At 38.9% G+C, this 24,809-nt stretch overlaps 2 protein-coding genes across 4 annotated transcripts; one reads left to right on the forward strand and one right to left on the reverse strand.

Annotated features, from left to right (window-relative positions):
• Window positions 1-949: 949 nt before the first annotated feature.
• On the reverse strand, window positions 950-11,670 carry LOC129361474 (transcription factor Dp-1-like). Of its 2 annotated transcripts, none has more exons than XM_055032338.1 (12): window positions 11,583-11,670; window positions 9,432-9,511; window positions 7,569-7,635; window positions 7,254-7,369; window positions 5,647-5,768; window positions 5,138-5,303; window positions 4,895-5,041; window positions 4,734-4,802; window positions 4,104-4,255; window positions 2,970-3,136; window positions 2,696-2,771; window positions 950-2,612 (listed from the first exon to the last, which is right to left on the reverse strand). In XM_055032338.1, exons 2-12 carry the CDS (start codon window positions 9,441-9,443, stop codon window positions 2,474-2,476), a joined length of 1,233 nt encoding a protein of 410 aa, XP_054888313.1. In that variant the 5' UTR covers window positions 9,444-9,511; window positions 11,583-11,670; the 3' UTR covers window positions 950-2,473. The 2 variants fall into 2 exon arrangements, with proteins under 2 accessions (XP_054888313.1, XP_054888314.1); XM_055032339.1 differs by lacking the exon at window positions 11,583-11,670 and adding an exon at window positions 10,329-10,400.
• A 3,747-nt stretch (window positions 11,671-15,417) lies between these two features.
• dcun1d2a (DCN1, defective in cullin neddylation 1, domain containing 2a) lies at window positions 15,418-24,593 on the forward strand. Of its 2 annotated transcripts, XM_055032343.1 has the most exons (8): window positions 15,418-15,524; window positions 15,641-15,801; window positions 17,736-17,952; window positions 19,223-19,391; window positions 19,690-19,820; window positions 19,892-19,974; window positions 21,685-21,781; window positions 21,871-24,593. In XM_055032343.1, exons 2-8 carry the CDS (start codon window positions 15,799-15,801, stop codon window positions 21,948-21,950), a joined length of 780 nt encoding a protein of 259 aa, XP_054888318.1. In that variant the 5' UTR covers window positions 15,418-15,524; window positions 15,641-15,798; the 3' UTR covers window positions 21,951-24,593. The 2 variants fall into 2 exon arrangements, with proteins under 2 accessions (XP_054888318.1, XP_054888317.1); XM_055032342.1 differs by lacking the exons at window positions 15,418-15,524; window positions 15,641-15,801 and having other exon boundaries at window positions 16,628-17,952.
• Window positions 24,594-24,809: the final 216 nt, after the last annotated feature.

Below are 24,809 nucleotides of genomic sequence, written 5' to 3' on the forward strand. Positions count from 1 at the left end.
CTAATGTGAGGTGAGCCTCGCTTCGTAGAATATGACATTTTTGTCCAGACTTGTTTCAATAAGTTACTGACCTTGACATCAGATGATTGGACTTCCAGTGCTTCAGAGGTTCTGGGTTTGTTTCTCACCTTCAGAAGGAGTCGTCGTCAATCTCTTAATTTTGATAGGCTGGTCATTCTTGTGAAGTTTTCACGTTTTCTCCATTTGTAGGTCATAGGTCTCACTGTGGTCTCAAAACTTTAGGTGATTTTGTAATCCTTCTCATATTTTTAACTCCATGAATTCATAACGTGTTGCATTTCTAGATGGCCTACTTTATATTGTGAAGCTGATCCTGCAGTTATATATGATCTCAAGTCTCAGGGTTGAAAATCACATTGATGTTAGATTTAAAACATGCAAGACATTTTGGTCTTTATAGATTTTCCACCTTAGTAAAGTAATTAGAAAACCACTTTGGTATTTATTCTGGTTACGATAGTCTAAGAAAAAGTATAAACAGAAGAAATTTGTAACAATGAAGTTGCTGGTTTTTCACAGCACAATCAGGCAGGTTTTTCACAGCACAATCAGGCAGGATCTCTCCACTGATCTAGAGCTTTGCAGAAACAAATTAGCTTTACTTTCTACCGTTTTACTTTCCGTTCTTAAACCGCTGTTATGCAGAAATAGAGCATATTACCCAAGTGCACACTACCTACCTTTGAAACATTAATTTTAAGAAAAAAGACAAAAGGGCAATTGAAGAGTACTAAGTTTTAGTTGAAGCTTTGCAGTTTTGGTTGATTTGTGCCTGACTTTTCTGTGCATATATTTTTTATAAATGCTTTGAAAATAAATAGAAATGTTATATTTGGTCCATTAACCCTTTCATGTCAGGACTTTTTGCTTTTTTTTTCTTAAGACATAAAAAAAAATGTAGGAAAGAAATTTTTGTAAAATGTTTTATTTTTTTTTTATTTTTTTTAGGTGATCAATTGTAATTTTCTCCAAATACAAAGTTTTTGAAAAATACATCAGTAGTATTGTTCTTTATGGGTTATCTGATCTCACTATCTTGAGTCGTCTACAGAAAGCGGGTCCGGGTCGGTTGGCATGCTTTTTGTCTGTCTGCCATATTGGATTTAACAAAAATAATTTCTTGCATTTGCAGCTGATGGCCAGTAGTTGATAGTGTATTTTATGATGCATTAGTGTCCACTTCAGTGGTCTGTGTGCATTTATAACAATCCACAAGAAGCACAGAAAATGGCCTTTAGATAGCTCTCCACTGTAGTGACCACAATGCATGAAAGGTAAATAAAACAAAATGTGAGATCCAGCATGTGTCTTTAACTTCTGTTTCCGTTTCCAACAAAAACAGTTGATGCAAACTTATTAAAACAATCTATATTTTAATTTGCAAACTTATATTAGATTACAGAAAAGGTATTTGGAAGAGTCAGTACATGTGTTGCTCAGTTTTAAAAGGGAGATCTTTGAAGGGAATACACAAAGATCTACACAACCACACATTGTGTTACATCAATAATTTTTGAAAGGTCTATCTTAACCACTGGCCTCTAAAGGATACTATAAGCTACAATCTTTGTAGGATTTATATACTTAATTAACAAACAAAGCTTATTTACCTATCAGGAGCCTGGGTTATGAGTCTTTACCTCGCTGCTGCCATATTTTTGTAAACACTACCGAGGCGTCAACAGGGCGGCGGTGAAAACTTCCTCAACTCCAGAATACTAAAAAAAGGAAAAAAAAAAAAAAAAAAAAAAAAAAAAAGAAATAAAAACAGATACAAAACAAAACTAGCAAACAGGATCAGAAAGCAGCTGCCTACAAAACAGGAGGAAGCCAACCCATCTCAATGGGAAACTATCTTAAATCATTGTGCAGAACACAAACGAAAATGTACCGACGGGTCGGACGGAGTCCGGACTCGGGACGACGTTCCAAGACCCGCAGAGGTGACTAACAGCACGTTAACGCAGACATAGTAGGGAACATTTTGATCATAATGTCTGTCTGCCAAAGGTTAATAGCAAAATAATAAACGAGTAACTATTTAAACAGGTACATTTTACATTCTCCAACAGCAGTGTGTTTTTATAGAGGGATGGCTTATTGAAAAACAGGATTAGATGTACAAAGACTTCAGGTCAAAAAAGGAAAAAAAAAAAAAAAAAATACCCAAAATCAAAGAAAGAAAAAGCCTACAGTTCCCTTGGATCGCACCTCCCCCCAGAGCTGTGGTGCAGGTGCACGTGATTCGGGAGCAGAGCGCTGCCTCTGCTTGTTCAATATTCATCTACAGCCCTGAGAAAGCCAGACAGAAATACAGGCGTGGGACACAGGGACAGAGGTCGGGGGGGGGAGGGGGGTTCAAGAAGCGCACATGAAAAAGGGGGGGATTCGATTCCCATGGTGACTGTGGTTTGAAGGACTGCGCTCGTTGGAGTGGTGAGCTGTGGGAGGGTTAGTCTTCGTCGTCGTTTTCCTCATACTCATCCTCCTCGTCGTCGTCCCCCATGTAAGAGACGGGGGTCTCAACACGAGACCCGCTGTAGTGAGAGTCGTTTGAGCTGGACGCCATGGTGCCGTCAGTGCAGCCGTCACTACAAAGTAAAAGCAGAAAGTAAGATAAACCTGAATATACTGGGAGAAAAAAAAAGAAAACAAGATAAGATCTGCTTCCCACCTTGCAGTGTAACGACCTCCATTGGCAGAAGAGCCTCCAGTGATGTAGACGTTGCTGATGGGGCCTTTTGCCATCTCTTCAAGAAAATGATTTGCACAAATACGGTGACTACATGACGGCTGCTGAACTATTTACTCGCTAAAAACTGCTGAATGGATTTAAATAACCTGACATGAATGAAAATATATCCTAATGTAGTCAAACTGTTTCCCCATTTCATTTTCATCTTAACTGCATTTCTTCCTGACACTGGCATAAGTTTGAAAGCATTTACCTATAACGTAAGGCTCCAGGGCTTTTGGCACCAGGCTTCGTGCAATTTTCAGGTTCTCAGGAGAACACTTCCCCACTTCCAAGCCACAGGCCATGCCCATGCGCTTTAGCACCTCAATGTCGTCGTGGATCTCAAACATGCTGTCGAAGTTGAACAAATACTCAAACCTGGAGACAAGGAGCAGAATGGGAAACATGGTAAAACGTCAGATTCCCACTTTGGCGTTGATGGGAAAAGACGGCGCTGGAGACGCAATGAAGTAGAAGCTGTTCAGCTCATTTCAGCAGTAAACATTTCCAAATCCAGTATTCTCTATAGCAGCCAGAGATTCAGAGCTGGAAGCACATTGCTCCTTTTCTCTACTACATCAATTTGGTGCAAAACAACCTAAAAAGCAACAAAACCTGTATCTGGTCTAAGCATAGCAACATCTGAGAAATCAACTAAATCTCATGTCAGTGCATGAGCTACATAATATTGCATACTTCCTATTAGGCAGAAAAATACCAACTATAACAGAGAACTTAAGAGTAGCATTACCTGAATATTAAATACAACTTGCTTAAAAGTACTTTGTATTTACTTTCAAACTAATTGCACAAAAAATATATTTCAAAGGAACTTCAAAATGGCAATTGATGCGTCATCTTTTTGATTTGCTCATGTACAAACCTTTCATCTGAACTTATTTGGTCATTCTTCTGCTGAAGTGAGAATTGCCTGTAGAACTTCTTGCTTGAAATTGTATAACACTCGTATTTTTCACAGCAAATGACTCATGCTGCTGTCTCAACATAAACGTGTAATTCAGCACGGAGACAGGAAGTTGACTTTATGAGACTGAGAAAACATTTCTCCAAAGCCAAGTCAATTTTGAAGCTTAAAGAATAAAACTTTTATATTTTGGGTTTGAGAAAATATTGACCCACCACAATGTTAATGCCTTAGAGAGGATTCTGTAGGGTGTGAGTGCGCGCTATGCACTCGCACGCTTTTACTTCGCAGTGACGGCTTCACACAAGTTCCTTGTGTGGACTTCGTACGAGTTCAAAAGTTGCTGGAATCAAGTCAATGTGAAAGTTTCTCTTCTGCCAGAGTTAAACTTAAATCATAAAAGAGCTGGCGATCACGTACTTGTCGTTGGAGATGCTGCAGTCGATGACGGTCTTCTTGCTGGTGTTGACGATAATAAATGGAAGATGGATGATGGAGTTTGGAGGTGGGGGTCTGTTTGCTTGCTGCTCTGTCTCTTTATTCCTCTTAACGAGGTTCTTGAAGGCTATTTGCTGTCAAGACAAACATGAACTGTTAAGTAGCCACCAGATACTTTACCGTCTGGGGTTTGATTTTATCAGGGAGGCAAATACCTATGATTTCTACTTTACACCACTGTAAAATAGTACCAACTTTATTTATACACTTCATTTTCAAAATATTCCTCTCAGATCTCGCTGTTCCGCAGGTCGTACTCCAATAGCTTCTTCATTTATTTTAAAGTTAGACATAAGCCGTTCTGCTACCATTGCACTGCCATCAAGTATTGGCAACAAAAAAAAAAATGGCATCAAGTCTTTCATTAAATCTGGGAAATTTTGACCCACGGATGCTGTGGAATTGTTTTTAAATGATCAGTGTAAACTCTGGTTATCATTTAAGTGTGTAAAACAAATAATTGAGGACATATGTTTTACTACACCACTGTATTAGTAAAGAAGGTTCAGTCTGAACGATCCACTTCAGGATTGGTACAAGCACTCCATTCACCTGCAGTATGAGCTCCTGCAGCTGTGATTGTTTCTGCTTAATCCTCTCCAGCCGCCTTTGTCTCTCCACCTGAAGAGCAAATCAAACAGCAGCAGCTAAGAGGTGGAGCTGTTGTAAAATGTTTGGAGACAGCGAGGTGGCAAAGGTTTCCTCCTCTGTACCTCCAGGTTTTGGCACTCCTGTGCGGAGTTGGTGGGCAAGCCAATCCACTTGATTTCTTTCTTCTCTTTGGAGATGATGTTCATGGCCATGAGCACATTGAGCGCGTCATAAACACGCCGCCGTATGTTTTTCTGGTCATAAACGTGCTGGGCAAAAAAAAAAGAGGGAAAAAAATTGCTTAATTACCACAAAGGAATCAATTTTGCCGCAGTCTCGCATTGGAGGAAACTCCCAACACTCACCGAGTCATTAGGTGACATGTGGTTGTCTGAAGAGCTGAATTCTGCCACCAGTTCGTCTGCCACTTCGTTGTAGGTGGTGACTCCTTTCTTCTGCACCTTCTCACACACTTTCATGGAGAAATGCCGCAGGCCCTTTCCATTCTTCTCCCCTTTTTTACCCCGTTTTCTGTGGACAGAGCCCCCCGCCCCGTCACTACACGTCTAAACATGGTGACACCTTCTGAACTTCTTCACTTGGAAAGACAAATATATTGTGCAAAATATAAGTTTTTCACAAATATTATGGGGAAGACCCATAATGATTACATTAAGTAAGAAATAAAAACAAAATAATATACCTTTTTTTTTTTTAAAATGAGTAGTAAATAGAGTTCATGGAAATAGATAAAATAGAGCATCATGAAGACCAAAAAATAATTATGACGTACATGTAATGTAACAAAATGCTATAAAAATGCTGGGAGTATTTATGTTGAATTTAAGCTTCACAAAGCTCAGCAAAGACTCACCCTGACGACCAGGGCGAGGCATCAGCGGGCTGGGCCTGAGTTAGGAACTGGGAGCTGGGCGTGTGTGGACTGTTTACCAGAATCGTGTTCGATACCGTCGGCCTCTGCGGCGTTCCAATCACCTGCAAAGGAGAGGGCAGAAGAAGTGGTGAGAACAATCAGTCTGTCCGGCGACTGTGTGGAGCAGTTATCAGATAACTGATATATTAGCAGATACCTGCTAATATATCAGTTATCTTAACTGATATATTAGCAGATAGCTGCTAATATATCAGTTATCTTAACTGATATATTAGCAGATAGCTGCTAATATATCAGTTATCTTAACTGATATATTAGCAGATAGCTGCTAATATATCAGTTATCTTAACTGATATATTAGCAGATAGCTGCTAATATATCAGTTATCTTAACTGATATATTAGCAGATAGCTGCTAATATATCAGTTATCTTAACTGATATATTAGCAGATACCTGCTAATATATCAGTTATCTTAACTGATATATTAGCAGATAGCTGCTAATATATCAGTTATCTTAACTGATATATTAGCAGATAGCTGCTAATATATCAGTTATCTTAACTGATAGAGAAGATATCAGTTGTCCAGGGTTTAGATTACATTAAAACAGTGAAGTAATATTTTCTGGATGAGTCAGACAACAGCTGAAAGTTTCAATTAGAAATGAGCTTTCTTAAACAGCTAATGTCTATGGTATTTACAAAGCTAAAATGATTTAATGCAACTCAAGTTCAGGTTACTTTGTGACGTAGTTTGTTTTTGTTTTTTTATCATTTTTTATTAATTTGCCTGTTTTCGTTGTTGCTGCTGTTGCAAAACAATTTCTCACATGGGCTTAATAAACTATCTGTCTACTTTAACATCTACTAGATTTCTATAAATACTTATTTTTATTAATAGAGCAGCCAAAAAAGAATGGAAGACGACGCTGGAAGACAAAAGCTTGATAACCATAGAGAAACAAAGCTTTTTTATGACCTTATCTTACTGATAGTGTCAGGAATATTTCAAATTTCATATTTTACAGCACTGTGAATTTTACTGACTAGGATAGTGCAGGTGATCAAATTCAAGGGGGGGTGGGGGGGTTCATGTCAGGTTATAGAGAAACTACAGTTGCTCAGACTGAAGGTTTGAATCAATCTGTTAAACTCGGTCCTGAGTCTCCTTTACATATCGACACATCGAAGCATCAAACCATCCAACTTCTTCTTTTCTGGAAAACGTTTCTGGATTTTTGGTGAACATGTGCATCCCCACCAACACGAGTAGGCCTACAGAGGATAGGTGATCTATTCCTTCGCTAAGGTGATATGTAAGCTGATTTCCGTTGTGTATACATTGCTTCAACATAATGAGATGATGGGTGTAATCCTGCTGACTGTAGAGTTGATGAGCTTAGGATCAACTGCCTGCACCTACCCTCTGCCCGGTCACCTCGCAATGATAATAGGGGGGCTTACATTACGAAAGATGAAGCAAAACTAGGTAGTTTGTTTGTTTTTTTTAAACATCTGGAGAAATTTTGCAGTAATTTGTTCATTGTGGTAGCCTTGCAGAGATTTATACCCATGCACACTCACCATGTGTGGCACATGCTGCATATGTGCAGCAACGTTCACATTAGACGGCCCAAGAGTTTTGGGTAGAAGCTGTTTGGGGGCAGCTGTAGGCTGGACAGTAACCAAGGACAGAACACCTGAGAGGAGACAAAGGAGAGCAGCGATGAGGAGGGCTCGCAAATGAATCTCCATTGCCCCCTGTTGTTCACTTTCAAACAACAAGGAATGCACCTGGACATAAATGTGTGTATGCTACAGAAATAGATTAGATAAAAATGATTCAAAAATATGCAGTTTTATTTGAATGCTGAAGAAGAAACAAATATTAGGGTATACCTTTGCTAGGGCTCAGATTCTGATCGATGAAAACTTTCAGCTCTGCATTTGTTTCAATCAGACCAGCCTGTAAAAGAAGAAACTTACACTTTTAATCCATCAACAACTAACTTATATCTCCTTTAAGTTAGCCCTGTTATTCATTTAGCCACATTTCTCTGTAATGATTTGCTGATTTTGATATATACAAATATCAAAGGTAAAATTAATGCAAGTCTTAATGTCTGCAATTGAAATTTACATAAAGCGTAAAAGTTTTTCTTTTGTCTCATTCTCAAGAGTAAATCAAACTAAATTTTTTCCATTTTAGGTCACTTAGGATGAACCAAATCATTTCTATTAAGAGTTTTCACAAATGTTCTTTAAATTTAAAAAAATTACATTCCTCAGTGTTTGATGGAGTAGAATTGCCTTTAAGTTGTATGACTTGGATGAAACATTTTGGGCTTCCTTTTAGGTTTCTTACTGTAGTTTACTGGCACCAGTACTTTGAACAGAACTGGTGTTACTGGGTCGAGATTTATGAGCTCGAGATAAGGGCTTTGCGACAGCCACACCAAAGCACTGATTGTTGTCCTGAAGACACAAACCAATTTCGCTCAATGCTAAGAGTCAGAGTCCATTTTCAAGACCCGTTTGTGCCGAAACTTCAACTTCCTGACTTTGATCTAGTCTGTAAAGCGCACCAGTCCCTCCTGCAGCAAAACATCCACATGATGTTGAATGCCCGCTTCATTCAACACCATCTTCAGACAAAAATGTCCTTCACTGGTTTTTGCTCTCAGGTTATTTAGACAATTTCCAACAAAAACATTTCAATCTGGGATACAAATTCCATCTTCTTTCTGACAGCTATGAAAGATATACTCACATAAAATAATTTGAATAGATGAATGTTTCAACTTCAGACATGTGGAAGTTGTACCCAAGGATGAAGCAGACTTGTGGAGGTTCACAATGACTTATTTCGATGTTTTCATGATGTCACACAAGCAGTGAGATGTGTCTAAAGTGTTGAACTTAAAATAAGTTTAAAGCTGTTCCTAAATTTACCTCAAGTGTTTTAAATTGACTTGTTAAAACCTTAACAACTCACCACATCCTCATCTGATCTTTTCTGAATTAAAGACTTAGTAAGTTAAATATTATTTAATCATTCTGGCTTTGGGCAGATGGAAAAATTTTTGGTTATCGTCACTTACCTAAACAAGAATAAGTTTAGAAGAATTTAATGTCAGATATGAAGGATAAATGTTTTTTTTTTATAACTTAGAATTTCCCCTTTAGGAATTACTAATTACTAAAACATAAATAGTAATTATGAGATGGTAAAACATACTTACTGTTTATGTAAAAAGAAAAAAGGTAGTAGGTCATTTCACTATTTTGTACCTTTGTAGTTTTGGTCATTTCATACTCAACTTTTCCCAGGTAGAAAAGGTGGTTTCATCACACCAGCAAATAATATCACCAAATCATTTTGATTTGGTCAGGAGTCACAATCTGAATATTTCATAGAAATGATCCAACCTCAATAGGCATCAGAATCAAAATAACTGAAGAAAGCTGTAATTCAAACTTTTCAAAGAATAAAACAAGCCAGATTTAAGTCAAATAATCAAAGTTATTTTACCAGTTCATTATAAAGAGAAAAAATATATTTTCAAAGGTTTAAATAGGTGGTGGCCTGATATTGAGTCCAAGAATTAAATCAGACTCAGGTCTTGTGCCGACATTGGGTCAGATTAACCCAAATTCAAAACTCATGTCAATGCATAATTCTGTTCAAGTTACAAAATTTTAACTGGATTTTAATCTTAAAAAATGGCATATATAATCTTTATAGAGTACATATATACTTACATCTTTAGCCATGATCCCAAAGGACCAAAAGGAGTTCTGTGTAAGGTTAAAAAAAATTATATCACTCAATCTTCAGATTCCTGCAAAATAAGAAGAAGAATAAATTATTACAATGACTGGGACATTTCCAGTTTTAGTCAAAAATAATATATTTCAATAATTAACCCCAGGTCAGATGTATACTCGCATGTTTTCACAGGCTCATTTGAACTTATTTGTGAACTAAGGCCCAGTTCAATTTGCTGACTGGGAGCACACTATAGAAAGCTAACTACATCTCTATGGTTAGCTCCAATTTCTCTTTCACATTGGCAAACACACGGAAGGTGTGATCAATCTGCTTTACTTTTAACCCCGAGAGCCTTTGAGAGACGCATCTGAACACGTTTTGCATGTAGAAAAGCACATTAGACCACCCCTAGATGCTCTGAACTTTTACTACGCTAAGAGTGCACAAGGCCTACTTCAGGTACCGAGCACGTCCGGAGGAGAGGCATCGTCCAACTTCTGCTACAGGTCACGAAAGCACGCTAACTTTATCGCAACACCGCAAAACTACCCGTGTGGCTTCACCGACAGGGCTACATGGCTACAGACAGTGAGGCTTCTCGCCACAGCAGCAGCCTTCGCATCATATGTTGACAGCAATGTAGAAATCTTTTGTTGACTGCAGCTAGCTAACCGTCGCTGCTAACAGCGAGCGTCAGGTTCAGCTCGCTGCTGTTAGCCTGCTACCAGTTAGCTCCTGCACGCTTTGAGCAGATTCACCGACAAATTGCGAGAACCCTGCTCCCCGGCTGCACAAACCAGCCTCGTCCGAACAAGAGCTGCCACTGTGACAAACAAACGGGACATTCACCACGTTAAACAGTCAGAGTGGCGAATCTGTGCACTTACGAGTGCACTCTCTTGTCTCTTCGACGGCTGTTGTTGTTGGCATTTGAGAATGGAGGAAGAGGAGGTCTAAATCCCATCTAAACAGGAAACAAACTGGGCAATGTCAATACTCTTAATCCGTTTTACAAATGAGCCGAAGAGATATGGATTTCACAGATAATAAAGTATTTACCCAGAGGGTTTATTTTATACGAGACGCTTTTTAAGGGGGCGCTAATTCAGTAAGGGATGCCAGGATTTGCCTGTTGGTCAAAGTGTGGCAGCTGGTCGTTTTCAATCGGTGCTGACGACCTAACGAAGACTGTTTTTATTGATAAGTAACGAAATAATGAGCGACTAACCCAGACCCTTCGACTCTTTCCTCTCTGGACAGCTGCTATATTTAAAAAAAATGAGTAAGCCGTCCTGGTTCATCCAGAAGGATTTATGAGGGTTGGAGGTGAATCCAGCGGCCTCAGTGGAAAATAAACTTATTCAGGTTAAGGCACATGACAAATATTAAAAATTGAAAGAGCGAACAAAACTGAAAATATATATGACTCCTAAGTATACATTTGTTTTTAAAATTGCTGATATAATCTGTTATTCAGAGCTGAGTATGAGGGTTACCTCCCAGTCCCTCAAAAACAAAACTAATCGATAATTCTGGATTAGCCTTGCAGACTGTGCATTTTTTAAAAAACAAATGGTTTCTTCTCAAATTTTTCGAAGCGCAATTTCTTTGTTTTAAGTTACGAAATAAGGTTGAAGATCGTGTAATGCCTGCCTGAACTACAAAACAACGCGAAGGCTTCGACATTGTAAACACTTTCATTTTAAAGTAGGAAATTCAAAACTTTGCAGACATTATATATGCCCTAAAATGTAACGTTTTTATTTTTTTACACAAACACAATTATTGATATTATTGCAATAGAAGCCGAAGACTCTAGTAATAATGACAAAAATAGATAACTGCATAAAGTAGGTAAATAACTAGTTATCTGTTAATTACCAGCTGGCTATTTTAGCTAGGTGCTAACTTAGTTGAGAAACTGTAATTTCCGCTGCTTTGTTAGCCCAGCTGCTAGCGGACAAGCTAACTCCCAGCTGTCATCCAGATCCGCGCTACAGTTAGCCCAAAGTTTACGCTGTAAACTGCGAGTCTGTGTTTTCAATGCAAATTTAAAACGTTCAACCGGTTAATGGGTAATTGCACGAGCTCTGCGCCGCGGAAGGCCAGTTTCGCCCAACAAGTCAGTAAACGGATCTTACCGGTGCACTTCCCAAGTTAGCAAATGCACTCTGTTACTAGCCCAGCTCACAGCAGCGCCTCTCACAATCTGATCTTGGCGGTGTCTCGCCTCAGCCCGCTCTGATTGGCCAGCGTGGAGGAGACGAAAGCAAAACAGCAAAGAAGGCCTTGCCCACACGCTACATCTCGTGGGATTGGTGGAGAGGAGCCAGCGTTAGAGATGCGTGTGCCGCCATCTACTGCACAGGAGTGGGACGACGCTGTTCATTTTCCCGCACTTTGCTGGTCGTGTTTTCCTGCTTCACAACAAACCTACAAGTGAATGTACTGCTCGATTTAGAGGCAATCAAATGTACATTTAGATCAAGTTTCTAGTTAAAACATAAGAGAAGAGAAAATTTTTCTTATCTTTTGATAGATAGATAGATAGATAGATAGATAGATAGATAGATAGATAGATAGATAGATAGATAGATAGATAGATAGATAGATAGATAGATAGATGGATGGATGGATGGATGGATGGATGGATGGATGGATGGATGGATGGATGGATGGATGGATGGATGGATGGATGGATGGATGGATGGATGGATGGATGGATGGATGGATGGATGGATGGATGGATGATGGATGGATGGATGGATGGATGGATGGATGGATGGATGGATGGATGGATGGATGGATGGGGGGTGGGTGGGAGGACGGACGGACGGACGGATAACGTTACTGCAGAAAGTGAGACTAATTAAGATTTATTACTTAAGTATTTTTTATAATTATCTTGTACATTTATGTTATTTAAGCCGAAAATAATTCAGTGTCTAAGAAAATTTGAATATTGGGAAAACATGAAATATTGGAGTCATATAATGTTGCACCCTAATCAGTTAGTTAACTCATAATTAGCAGATCTGTCGCAGGGGTTCTATCTGGATTTCCCTACATGTAACACATTCGATTTTCATCTACTCTGACCAGTTTCTCTGTCCCTACTGAGCAAAATATTCTTTGTATACTGCTGAGTAAAGTGTTGCAAGATTTCTTAAGATGTTAGTATTGTTTTATATCCTAACCTTGCTTAAAATTCTCTCAAACTTTATCCCTGGTCTGTCTGCTGTGTTTCTTGGTCTGTTTGTTTGCTAATGTTCTCTGTACTAATCATCACAGAACAGCTGGATTTATCCCATGACTAAATTGCACACTGGTGAACTTGAACTAAACAGCTGACCTCTGTAGGGATTTTTTTTTTTTTTTGTAAATGACTTTATTAATAAGTGATGAAGTAAACAAAGACTTCAGATTATTAAAAACTGAAATCTGAGTCTATAAGGATGTATAAATTTTTCACAGAAATGTGATCAAGAAGCTCTTCAGAATCTCAAGAGCCACATGTAGCTCTGGAGCCACCGATTGTGGACCCCTGCTCTATAGCATGACAGTCATTTAATTACATTTTAATAAATATTCTTTACAAGAGCTGAAGAGGAACATGAGACTCAACTTTTGCTATTACAGCCCAAAATAATAGGAGTCACCACCAATACTAGTGAGGTTTGCTGCAAAATAACCTTTTTAAAAATGTATCAAAATCTTTTTTTGTTGTTGTTGTTATTGTTTTCTATTTTTTGTTGCACATTTTAGCAATAACTTAAACAATTATGAAGTTTGCATTGGTTAGTGTAACTGCTGTGTGGCCTTTGGGTAGTGTTTTTGTTTAATGAAGCGTTTCTTCTGGGGTCTGTGCTTGGACCCTTGGGGGTTGTTGTTTGTGAGTTATGCCAGTAAATTCAGGTTTCATAAGCTCAAAATAAGCAGAATTAAAAACAAAAACAATTCTTTTTATAACACTGGCAATATAAATATTGTTATCCTCAATTTCACCAAAACAAAACTCAGTCAATGTAGCTTATTTTTACTGACAAAGCCAGCAGAAATTTATATATAAAGTATAATCGAAAGCCTTTGAAAGCTACCATGCTTGTACGGGACATTGATAGTGCATACAAAATATCACAACAGTGCATGACTGTCTATTTTACACTCCTTTCACTATAAAATGACAGTGGTGGCAAAAAGGAAGCTGATGTCCACAGATACAGTATCAGTGGCACTGCTGTGTGGTGTGTTCATAACACTTGTGGCAGGGTGGATTCATTTTTGCATGAGATAAAACCGAGCTGTGCCTTCTGTCCGCTCAGCTCAAAGCGATATTTTAGACAGCTCAAAAAATGAGATGTACTCTGTAACTTTTTATCCATAATAACAAGAACTCATGTTTCATTGTTGACAAAATGTTAGTCTCCCAATGCCTTTTTCCTTATTAAGCATAATAATAAGGAAAAAGGTCATAAAAGGTCAAAACCTTATATAAAGGTCATATTATACCATCCATTTTGGAAAAAAAACTCAAAACAAGACAAAAGTTATTATTTATCTTTATATATTTCACAGTGATTATATCAGTTTGATATATTAATTCAAAATAAAATGTAAGCCAACCACTAAAATAAAAGCTTTGGAGGAAACTCATGATCTTAGTTTTGGTTTCTAGATCTAGCTTTGGTTCACATGTTTCTGTTTTGTTTCTTTCAAATTATTGAAGTAAAAAACTTGGTTGAGGAGGAATACCATAACTTTTAGATTATCACGAGTGTTTAGGCAGGACTCGTCACGTGTCAACCAGCCAGCTAACCTTGCACTATAAATGATCAAATTTGGGTACAAATTGTGTTTAGTCTGCATGCTATTTTTTAGGTTTTTGTGTTAATGCATTTGGAAATAATAAAGGTGCATTTTTGACAAGGTGAGGGCATGTGTGGTGGTTGATCAATAAAAAAGAGAAAACTAAGGGAACATGCATCAAAATACTTTAATCCTTAAAAAAGGATTTGTTCATTGTTCCAATAATAAGTGTCCACTGATTATAGGGTATAAATTATGGATGAATAATGTTCGACTGACTTTTTTCTTTGAAATTAGTAGTACTTGCATCTTTTGAGAGCATAATTTGGCATCAGAAAAAAACAGTCCTCCCACATGGGTTTCTTTCTTCCTTCTTGCCACACTTCCATTTATGGAGAAAATTTTTTTTAATTGTCATAAAATGGCATTGTTCCACCTAAGTTGTTGACTCTTTCCATTTTCAGATGATGGATTGAACAGTGATCCGTCACATCTTACACCCTGGACAGAAACATATCTAATAATTTGGGGTTTTTTCTCCTTGATGTACTGGTTGAAAAATGACAACCTCTGCCTCGTCTGAGTTTAAAAGCATAGCATTTAAAAGTTCTCTAGTCTTCAATGGCTTCAAGATGGTTGGACTTTAGTAGTCTAGTAGAAAAACAGAGCTTTGTATTCTCAGCAGTACACTGGAAAGTCATTCCATGATGTGGTCTGATCATTTTCCTAAGATAAAACATTTATATGTGTGTCTGTTTTATCATAATTGTGTAAGTGCGTGTGTGTAGCATAATTGGCTCAAACTTTGAACTCTGCAAATAGCCTTAGTTTGTGAAGGTTTATCATTAACATGAACAAACTGGAATCTGTGAGACAAATGTGATCTAAATAAGACTAGTACTTTTCCTTGATCCCCTTTCCTTCTAGGACAGGGGTGCTCAGAGTCGGTCCGTGAGGGCCAGCGTCCTGCATGTTTTAGTTCGCTCCCTGGTTTAACGCACCTGGATCCAATGATGGCTCATTAGATGGCTTAAGAAGAACCCCTACATGATGAAAAGGTCTTTACTACCACCAGGGAGAGGACTAAAACGTGCAGGATGCCAGGCCTCGAGGACCGACTTTGGGAAAATGTCCACGCACAAATACTTAGATTATTTTTATTTTTATTAAATATGATGGGTTGTGGCCTGGTACCGCACCTCTCCCCAATGACTGCTGCAGATAGGCACCAGTCCCCCATGACCCTGCAAAGATAAGCAGGTGGAAGGTTTGTCAGGGTAAGAATTTAAGTTGTTTCTTTTTGTAAGTCACGTTTTACAGCAGGATGTACACCAAATAATGAATTAGAAATATTGGAATTGTCACACAAGCTGCCTTATTTTTTTCCTTTCAGTTTAGATCTGAAAGGATCTTCATTTGGTCCCTGAAATAAAGCAACTCACACAAGAACAAATGCTGCAAACCTCGACTTTCTGCTCAGCTACTTCCTTCGCGCATGCGCACGCGGAGCAACAGACGGGCTACTAAACTGGTCAAACAGCGGGTGTAAAAATGGTAGGTAACCAAAATAAACACAAACCCAGGCACTGGCTTTTGTGCCATGAAGGCTTATCTATCAAGACTGGTGGGATAATGTCGAAGCGCATGATGTGTCGCGTTTTGTGAGGCTCACAGTGCTCAGTTAATTGTTTTCGCTGCTGTTTCAGGGAAGGTCAGTTGATATTTTGAGAGCAGCTAGCAGCATTAGCCACACGTCCCTTTTTGGCAGTCTGGTAACTTCGGCTGTAAGAAGGTCAACCGCTGGACCTCAAACACGGACGGGGTCGTCTCACTAAAATCTCGGCCTGTTCATAACAGCACTGACACTTCAGTGCGGAGGATATATTCTCATGATGGTTGTCAGTACATTCTGGCTAACTCAGCTAGCGTTAGCCAGTGCAAGTTACTAGCTGGGATGTAGACAAAGCTAACCCAAATGTTTCCCAGCGATGACCAGGTTTGTCTGTAAAGGCAAACGGAACATCCATCTCAATCCACGCGTGATTAATGGCAGAAATCAGTAAAAATGTCAGGCGGGTCAACAGCAGCTCGTTGAACTCAACCTTTAGCCTTCGCTTCGAGGAAATGCTGCTCTGCAGAGAAGTGTCCAGATGATGCAGCTGGTCGAGATTTTCCCCTTCAGTTGGACCAGTTTGCTTTATAATTTAAAGTTAGAAATATTAAGGGAAACAAAAATCATAGTGCAATTTTATGCAACCTACGGATATTTCTACGGATGCATATGTGTGTTCAGCCCTTAGGTTCAAAACCCAGACGCGTTCAAAACCCAGACGCGTTTGCTTATCTTTCATCTGAAATGGAAACATAAAGAGATAATCAGCACATCCAAGCTCCCAAGCTAAATTTGATAAATTACCTAAATGAGCAGTAGCACTACAGCTGATTTAATCTATAATTCAGTCAATTGGAAACCTTGAACTGGGACTGTTGTCACTATATGGTAACTTCATGTAAAACAAAAAAAATAGGTTGTTATATATCCAGATAACAACCTAAATATTTTTTTTAACAAAAAAGGGCTAACTGTTTTTATCTAAATCAGCTTTCAGCTAATGACTTTCTAACTGTGTGTTTTATTGGAGTGACAGCCGATTTGGGTTTTTCTGCACGAGAAATATTTAGTTGTCTTTTCTTCAGCCAGCTGTCAAACATTGCACAGCAACAGGTGGCCAAAAGGCAACGCTTTTTACTGAGTACTATAGTCCGAACAGCTGAAGAACTTTGCTGTCAAACCAGTCTTTTCTCCAGCACCTTAATATCCCATTAGAAAGACTTTAAACTGGCTGCAGAATGCTAATAGTTTTCACTTGGTTTTGAACCAGAGTGTTTGGAAACAAGATTGTCGTGTGCAGCTTTGCTTAAGGTATTATGAAAGCTTCTGGGCCTCATAGATTCCTACAAACTAGTGTTATATCACTTTTATGTTTCAGTATTCTTTACTTATATGTGATTGGTTGGAGCTGGCTGAAAGTTAAAGTCTCTCCTGTTTTGATTGAATTATTTATTTTTATATTTCTCAGTATTTTCGGCACAGTGCTTGCGTTACACTCCAGACTTGTTGCACCTCTGGCTTGTCGCGATGGCATCTTATTTCCATCCTCATGTTACGTCTGTGACTGTAGTTATCTGTGGGGCCCTTAGGGGTACAGCATGTGCTCTGAGTACCCACAACATCCCTCTTCAGAAGAGCTTGTGTTGCTCTCACACAGCGTACAATTACCATCCTGTTAAACTCTTGTTTGTTGGGGTTACTGACGGTGTTGGACGTATGGGTTTCTGAGCGATTTCTTGCCTCCTGAATGTGTTTTAATGTTTGCATCTCGCTGTTTGTTTTCATTCTTGTGTCTCGGTGTGTTTGTGCGTTGGTTTCTGCTTTGCCTGGTCTGATGCCGCTTGTCTCTGACCACCCCTGTCCCGTGTCTGCGCAGCATAAGCTGAAGTCTTCACAGAGGGACAAGGTACGGCAGTTCATGTCCTTCACACAGGCTGGGGAGAAGACGGCCGTGTACTGCCTCACGCAAAATGACTGGAAACTAGAAGTTGCGACGGACAACTATTTTCAAAATCCAGAGCTTTACTGTAAGGAATCCATGAAAACCTCGGTGGACCGGAAAAAGCTGGAGCAGCTCTACAATCGTTACAAAGGTAAGGCTCGATAACTCACATCCTGCTCTGCATGCTGTTTCCGCAGTTCTTTAAAAGTATTTATACCCATTAAACTTTTTTATTATAACCACAAACGTCAATGTATGTCATTGGGATTTTATGTGATGGACCAACACAAAGTAGGAAATAATTATGTAGTAGAAAAGAAATAGATGTTCAGTGAATTGAGGTTTGTATTTGCAATTAGCTTTCATTACTGTTTTTACCTTCAGAGGTCACCTAATTAATCATTTATCATAACCTTGGGATCACTCCGGTTGTTCTGTGAAGAGTTTAGAGGTTTGTTTGAGAAAATTAGATTACAAACAGCTTAATGAAGACCTAGGAACACAGCAGGTACCGTATAGGAGTGGTTAAAAGTAGGGAATGGTTGTAAATGTCAAGCTACCAAGGCATGTCCACTTGGTAGGATGGCAACTTGCCATTAACGACAGAAAAATTCAAGATTCCTATGATAACTCTGGATGAGCTGCACATATCCACGAATCAGGTGGGAGGACCTCAACAAATATTAGTCACAGACTCCACAAATCTGGCTTCTATGGAAGAGTGGCCCTCAGAAAGTTACAAGAAGACCCCTCTACCACAAGCCACTTGTAGTGTTGTTGTATAATATTGCAATGAAGAGAAGTTATTTTCTATCATCATAATGTCCAAGCCCCTCTATCTGAGCTTTCAGATTTGGGGAATGCAAATCTATATCCGTTATAGGCATAAAATACAAGTCCATCCTACTGGCCAAGTGTATTATTGGAAAGGAAAGTTGAAATTTGATATGTTGTGCAGCTCTGTTATAGGTCAAAGCATATTCATGTGTTAGAATGGCCCAATCAAAGTCCAAATCAGCTGCAAGAATCAAGCATTGAAGCTCAGGCATATTTATCCAGCAGTCTGACTAAGCTTGAGTGATTTTGCAAAAATGTCTTATTCCTAGTCGGATAAATTGGAATCATACAGGAAAGGAGTTGCAGCTGTTTTTGCAGCTAAAGGCGTTTTGGGGCTGAATGCAAATCCCAGCTAAACTTCTGATTTTTATTTGTTGAAAAGTTTCCAGATGGTCTATAGCTTACGTTCCACTATATTTTGATGTTGCTAAGTTGTGTTGGTCGGAGGTTTTGGTTGTGACATAACATAGTAAAGCTTTTTGTAAATCTGCATCACTGTCTCAGGTTGACGTAGAAAGCTTCACATAGTTGTGCTTTTGTTTTATCCAAAACGGAGAAAGTCGCCCAGCTCTTTGTTTCGGTAGATCCCCAGGATGAAAATAAGATCGGCATTGATGGGATCCAGCAGTTTTGTGACGACCTCTCGTTGGACCCGGCCAGCATCACCGTGCTGGTCGTTGCGTGGAAGTTTCACGCCGCCACTCAGTGCGAATTCACCAAGAAGGAGTTCATGGATGGAATGACAGAACTGGGGTGAGTGTTTTTTTTTTTTATCAGCAGCCTGCTTTGCACTCTGAGTTTCATCTCCTGGTGGCTCTCCTGCTGTAGCTCCAAGGGAGGGAAGGCCGGCTAAATATAGATCCGCCCACAGCCAGGGTATTCTGTGTCTTCGTGTGATGACTCAATGAGAAAGTTGCAATGTTTTGACTTTTAAGGCTCTGTGTCTCCGAGTCTGTCTTCAGCATCCAGGCGGTCCTGTCACGACTGGCTGGGCTATGCCAGCCTGTGATTATTTTTGACGTAACTGGACTGTTTTTTGTTTTTCTTTTAGGTGCGACAGTCCAGAAAAACTGAAAGCCCTTTTGCCAAGATTAGAGCAGGAGCTAAAAGACAGCGGGAAGTTCAAAGACTTCTATCAGTTCACTTTTAACTTTGCCAAAAATCCTGGACAGAAAGGTCTTGGTAGGTTAAATGTCAACAGACAAGGTGTCATTTTGAACAGATAAAAATCTGAGCTGTTCCTCTTGTTGCAGATTTGGAGATGGCTGTAGCCTACTGGAACCTGGTTCTGTCAGGACGTTTTAAGTTCCTTGATCTTTGGAATAGATTTCTTTTGGTGAGTGAAAGTGGTGCCAGTAATTTATATCCCATCATTCATACCCCATAACAATCCGGTTTGAAAGCCTGTGCAATCTCTGGCTTTTGTGCATTACATCACTGAACTGAAATTACTTAATGGGTTGAGTTCAGCTTTCATTTGAAAGATAAGAAACTGGACACAATCCATCATTAGAGGTTCAATCTGTGGGTTTGTCCTTGCTTAAGTCCTAACATCTTAAGCAAGAGGTGTCCATACGTTTTGTCATGTGGGTCAAAATCATAAGCACAAAAGTACTAAACATTTACCTTTTTAAAACCTAAGATCACCAGAAATGTTCTCATTTTTATTCATTTTATTTCCTCAACAAAGCTGAAATACATATTTGAAGGAAACAAAATAAAAATTGTGCATTAACCAAGTGCTAGTAGTGTGCACAATTCAGGTATGGAGCATCTTATGGGAAACGCTTTCTGCTTACAAAGTTCTCCAACGTTATTGAATTATTTCAGTATCTTTTGTCCAGAGTAGACGAGCCTTCAATTTTCTTCCCATTAAGTATTTGTTTGTTGCAACAACTTAATGGGAAAGCGTTTAGAAGAAAAGGAAGTGGCAATGTGGTAAAGCAAACACACATGCAGATAATCGGTCGTCTATCCAGCTACTGGAAAAAACTCCATCTTTAGAAGGTTTACTGAAAGCACTGTAGGTAACTTAGAACTTGTAGTTCCTCACCAACTTGCTTACGTTATTACTGCTTTACCTGCCAACATCAAACGTAGACAGACAGAGAGCCAGACTACATCTTGGTTAAATAACATTTGTTGTAGTCCAGGCAGTTCATCCCAGAATCCATAACTCTGACTACTGCAGTCTTCACCTCATCAGGACTTCATGCACCTTGGCAGTAGCTGAATTTGGGCCGGAAACCGTTGGATCTCAAGAAGCAAATGTAGAAAAAGTCTAACAGATGAAATATGGGTAAATATTTCATTAGTCTGTGGGGTTTTTTTTGTTCAAAACCTTTCATGAGGAAGCCGTTGACTAATGTAGAGCTTGTTCACAAAGACTTAACTCTCATCGTTTAGGGTTTAAACTTTATGTAGATTTGAAATAATTTCAGCATCTTCTTTTTTTTTTTTTAATTAAAAATGTCTCAAAACATTAAGCTAAGGCTGATGAGGGGAAGAGCAACTTAAAATTCCTGGAGAACCATTGTGTTCAGGTGTTTGAGAAGGATTAAAAAGCCCCATAATTAACTGTAGTCTGGTAGACATGAGCGCCTTTACTTGGTGGGAAGAGTTCAGAGAAAAATGCAGGATGTCCGTCGGAGGCTGTCCTAATGTGCTGTTAGACAGGAAGTTATTACCTGACGTGGAAAGTGTCCTGACAGCACCGCTGGTTATAAAAAGGACAAAAAAAAAAACCCCAAAAAAGTTGGCATGTTTGTTTAAAGCAATGCTAACTAAAAATCTAGAAATCTGACATGTTAACAAGTCCAATTTTGCTTTAAATGTCCCACTTTTGGAACCAAAGAGATAAACCGGATGGATTGGAATAAAATGTTTGTTGGTTTTAATTCGACTAGTTGGTCCATAAGTAACATACTGCTTCAAAGACGTGTGCTCTGTTGTGATATGAAGATGTATTTGTTTTTAAAGACGAGGGGAAAACGAGGTGCGAACCGACACGTTTAGCTGTGTTTTCATCAGCTTTTGTCTGTTACAGGAACATCATAAACGATCCATCCCAAAGGACACGTGGAACTTATTGTTGGACTTTGGTAACATGATTGCAGATGACATGTCTAACTATGATGAGGAAGGTGAGTCTTTAGTGACAAGACACACAAAGCCTCTATTTTCTCTGCTCCATCACTAGTTATTTAGCGTTTTATCTCTGCTCTCTCTTAAGGTGCATGGCCGGTCCTTATAGATGATTTTGTGGAATTCGCTCGACCAATTGTTACAGGATCCAAACGTAAAACTCTCTAAATCCGATCCCAACCCTGGAAAGCCAGAACATTGTTTCTTTTACAGCGACATCATAGTTTTTTTTAAGACTTGTACAAAAAGAAAAGTGGAAAAACTGTAGACTTCAGAAGAGAAAACGGAAGCACTTGAAGCCGTCTTTCAGGGAGCTGAGTTGAGAAACAACTGGCCACATTTTCGGTCTCCTCGAGACTGAGGCGCCGTACGGACATCGCCAGTGTCTCAGCGTCCCGGAGGTTCCCTCCGCTCTGCTCCGGGAGGAGCGCCACAGCCTCACCACTGGGCCAACGAGGACGCGGCACCGAGACGAGGTTCACCCGCTGTGCGTTCTTTAAACGGACAGGACAGAAGAGAGCTGTGTGCTTTAAGATTCTTCCAGGTCATCTTTGTTTTGGTATTTGAAGCTCTGCGTGACTGTGCAAACATCCCATGTCTTAACTCCAGCTTTGGGACAGAGTGCTCGCGACACCAGCACCAACAGAACTGTTGCAGTTTTTAACTGTACATACTGTATCTAATGGGACAGATAACAAAGAGAGCTATAAGAAGAATAATATAATTATGTTCAATTTATAAATGCAAAAAGATGATTGTTTTATGTACAGTAAATGCTCAGATCTCTAAACGGTGATGCCTCAATATTACGGATAATAATGCTGTTGGTTTAGTTGTTCGGTGGATGTCCAGTCATGGCGTTGTGAGCTCATTGAAAGCATGTTCTAAAATCATTTTGCGTCACTTCAGGCTGGTTTCAGAAATAAAGTTTCACTAAAGTAAAGGCAGTGCTTTAATTTAGATAACTGATACTCGTTCATTTGTCTGAATAATTTCGGTTCCGAGTGGTCGTACGTAGGCATGGGCCGGGTGTCGAGGCGTAACGAGATTCTGAAATGTTTCAGGTTCAAAACTTTATGTCTGCAATTTATTTTTCATTGTTATTTTGTAAAGACATTTGAGGTGCCAGAAAAAGTATCCAAGTGAGGAGTTTTCTCCAGGTGTGTCCAACACAAATTAATGTAGACTGGCCCCTCTCCCACCTGTTGCTGAACACTACTTAGCAGCAGGCTAAAAAAGAATTAAAAAGTCTGTTCCTTATTTCTAATGCTTAGAAAGACTAATTCTACTGCTTTTAAGTATTTGTACAAAACATATGTTTACATATATATAGCACACACACTGCAGTGTAGCCCCTCCCCCACCTTTTTCTGGGCAATTGTCTCATCTAGCTAAAGAAAAGCCTGCTGCATTTTTCTCATGCTTTACAAAAAGCATAATTTGACCATCTGCAAATATTTCTGGTCTCGAAAAACGTAGAGTAATGCAGTCTTTGGCCATGCTCGCCTCCCCACAATGTTACTGCACACTGCTGGTCAGATGGCTAAAAAAAAGGCAATTTTATTATTATTATTTTTTATCTTACAGAAAAATACTAATTTGTGGCAAAAGTTTGGGTTGCAAATTATATATTTGGGGTAAAGCAAATCCCAATTCTGTTGCTGAGCACTGCTGGTCAGTTGGCTAAAAAAATTCAACTACATTTTATTCATGCGGACATTAAAATACCAATGTGACTGTTTTCCCTACTTGAAATATTCTCAGTCGTAGGCGAGCTCAAGATGTTTTCAAACTACACCTGGCAAACACTGCAGGGATTGTTTGGAATAAAAGCAAGTAGAACATCTCAAATCTTCAGTTTTAAATTTGTACTAAAACCGTTACGACTTCACTCAATAATAAATAAAAATACTGTGAGAATCTCATACCGGCCCATGCCTACTTGTAAATATAATGTAGTCTGATTTTTTCCACTGTTTCTTTAAGAAAAACAGAAACCAGTCTTGGAAAGACTTCTTTAAGATTATTTTTAACAGACGACCCCGACTGTAGTCTTTGTCACTCTAAAACCTAATTTTCAAACTTTACAGTTAAGAAACGCTCAACCTGTAGGATTGCATGACATAAATCTGTGTTTTGGCAGCGAGGAGTTTTTTTTTTTTTTTCTTTTCTTCAGAAGTTGAGAAAGCGACGACAGGACAACAGAGTAAGCCTTAAGAGTAAATGCCTGTCTGATCTTTCTGTACCTGTCCCAAACGATCTGTTTCAGCGTTACTGCAGGTAGTGAACATCAGACTGTGTTGTCGATGCATCGTTTTTGTAGCCTAAGTATATCGCTCATCTCAGAGAGTATAAAGCATGAGTTTTCCCATAATCCTAGATGTATTTAGCTTATTTGTTTGACGAGACTCATCATGGAAATGTCCCAGAATACAGCTGTGCAGCAAAGTATAAAGCAGAAATATGGTGATGCAGTTGTGAAAAGTATTTAATTTTTTAAAAATTATTATTTGCCATGAGCCAGATGAGCTTGTCCATTAACCAAACTCACGTTGCAGGACACCTTGTGCCACTGGTCTGCGGTAGAAGAAGACAACCATGTGTCTTAAACTAGAGCTCATTTGTTCTTGATGTTTTGATGAAGTTGCTGCTTGTCCTCTTTGTGTCTTTTTTTTTTCTTATAAGAGCTGGGTGATGCTTTATTTTATTCTTAAATAAAATGTATATTGGGCACTATAATTTATTGGGAAGCTATGACTGCCTTAAAGGAGCTGCTCTATTAATTTGTATAAATATGGGTTAAAATATTGATTCATTTATTTTATTTTATTTTTTTACTCCAAACACCTTTATTACACTCATTTACCTTTAGTTAATTAATTCAAGATATCAGATATTGATTTTGTTTTGCACTAGCAACTCTTCTTGTCTCATTGGGGATTGTTAAAGGACTCATTAATTTATTAGACTGATTATAGACGATATTTCAATCTATTTTACGGATATTTTCTTACTGTCCAGGTCCAA

This window comes from Poeciliopsis prolifica, unplaced genomic scaffold, assembly GCF_027474105.1.
Source record: "Poeciliopsis prolifica strain line A6 unplaced genomic scaffold, Auburn_PproV2 SCAFFOLD007, whole genome shotgun sequence".
NCBI classification, from domain to species: Eukaryota; Metazoa; Chordata; class Actinopteri; order Cyprinodontiformes; family Poeciliidae; genus Poeciliopsis; species Poeciliopsis prolifica.

Coding starts and splice junctions, on each gene's coding strand:
- LOC129361474 (XM_055032338.1), bottom strand. Junction 5,769..7,253: donor TGCAGCATGTGCCACACATG/GTGAGTGTGCAT, acceptor TCTCCTTTGCAG/GTGATTGGAACGCCGCAGAG. Junction 4,803..4,894: donor AGGAGTGCCAAAACCTGGAG/GTACAGAGGAGG, acceptor TTTGCTCTTCAG/GTGGAGAGACAAAGGCGGCT.
- dcun1d2a (XM_055032342.1), top strand. CDS start 17,607: ATGTGTTTTAATGTTTGCATCTCGCTGTTTGTTTTCATTCTTGTGTCT. Junction 19,821..19,891: donor TCCTGGACAGAAAGGTCTTG/GTAGGTTAAATG, acceptor CTCTTGTTGCAG/ATTTGGAGATGGCTGTAGCC. Junction 19,975..21,684: donor TTTGGAATAGATTTCTTTTG/GTGAGTGAAAGT, acceptor TGTCTGTTACAG/GAACATCATAAACGATCCAT.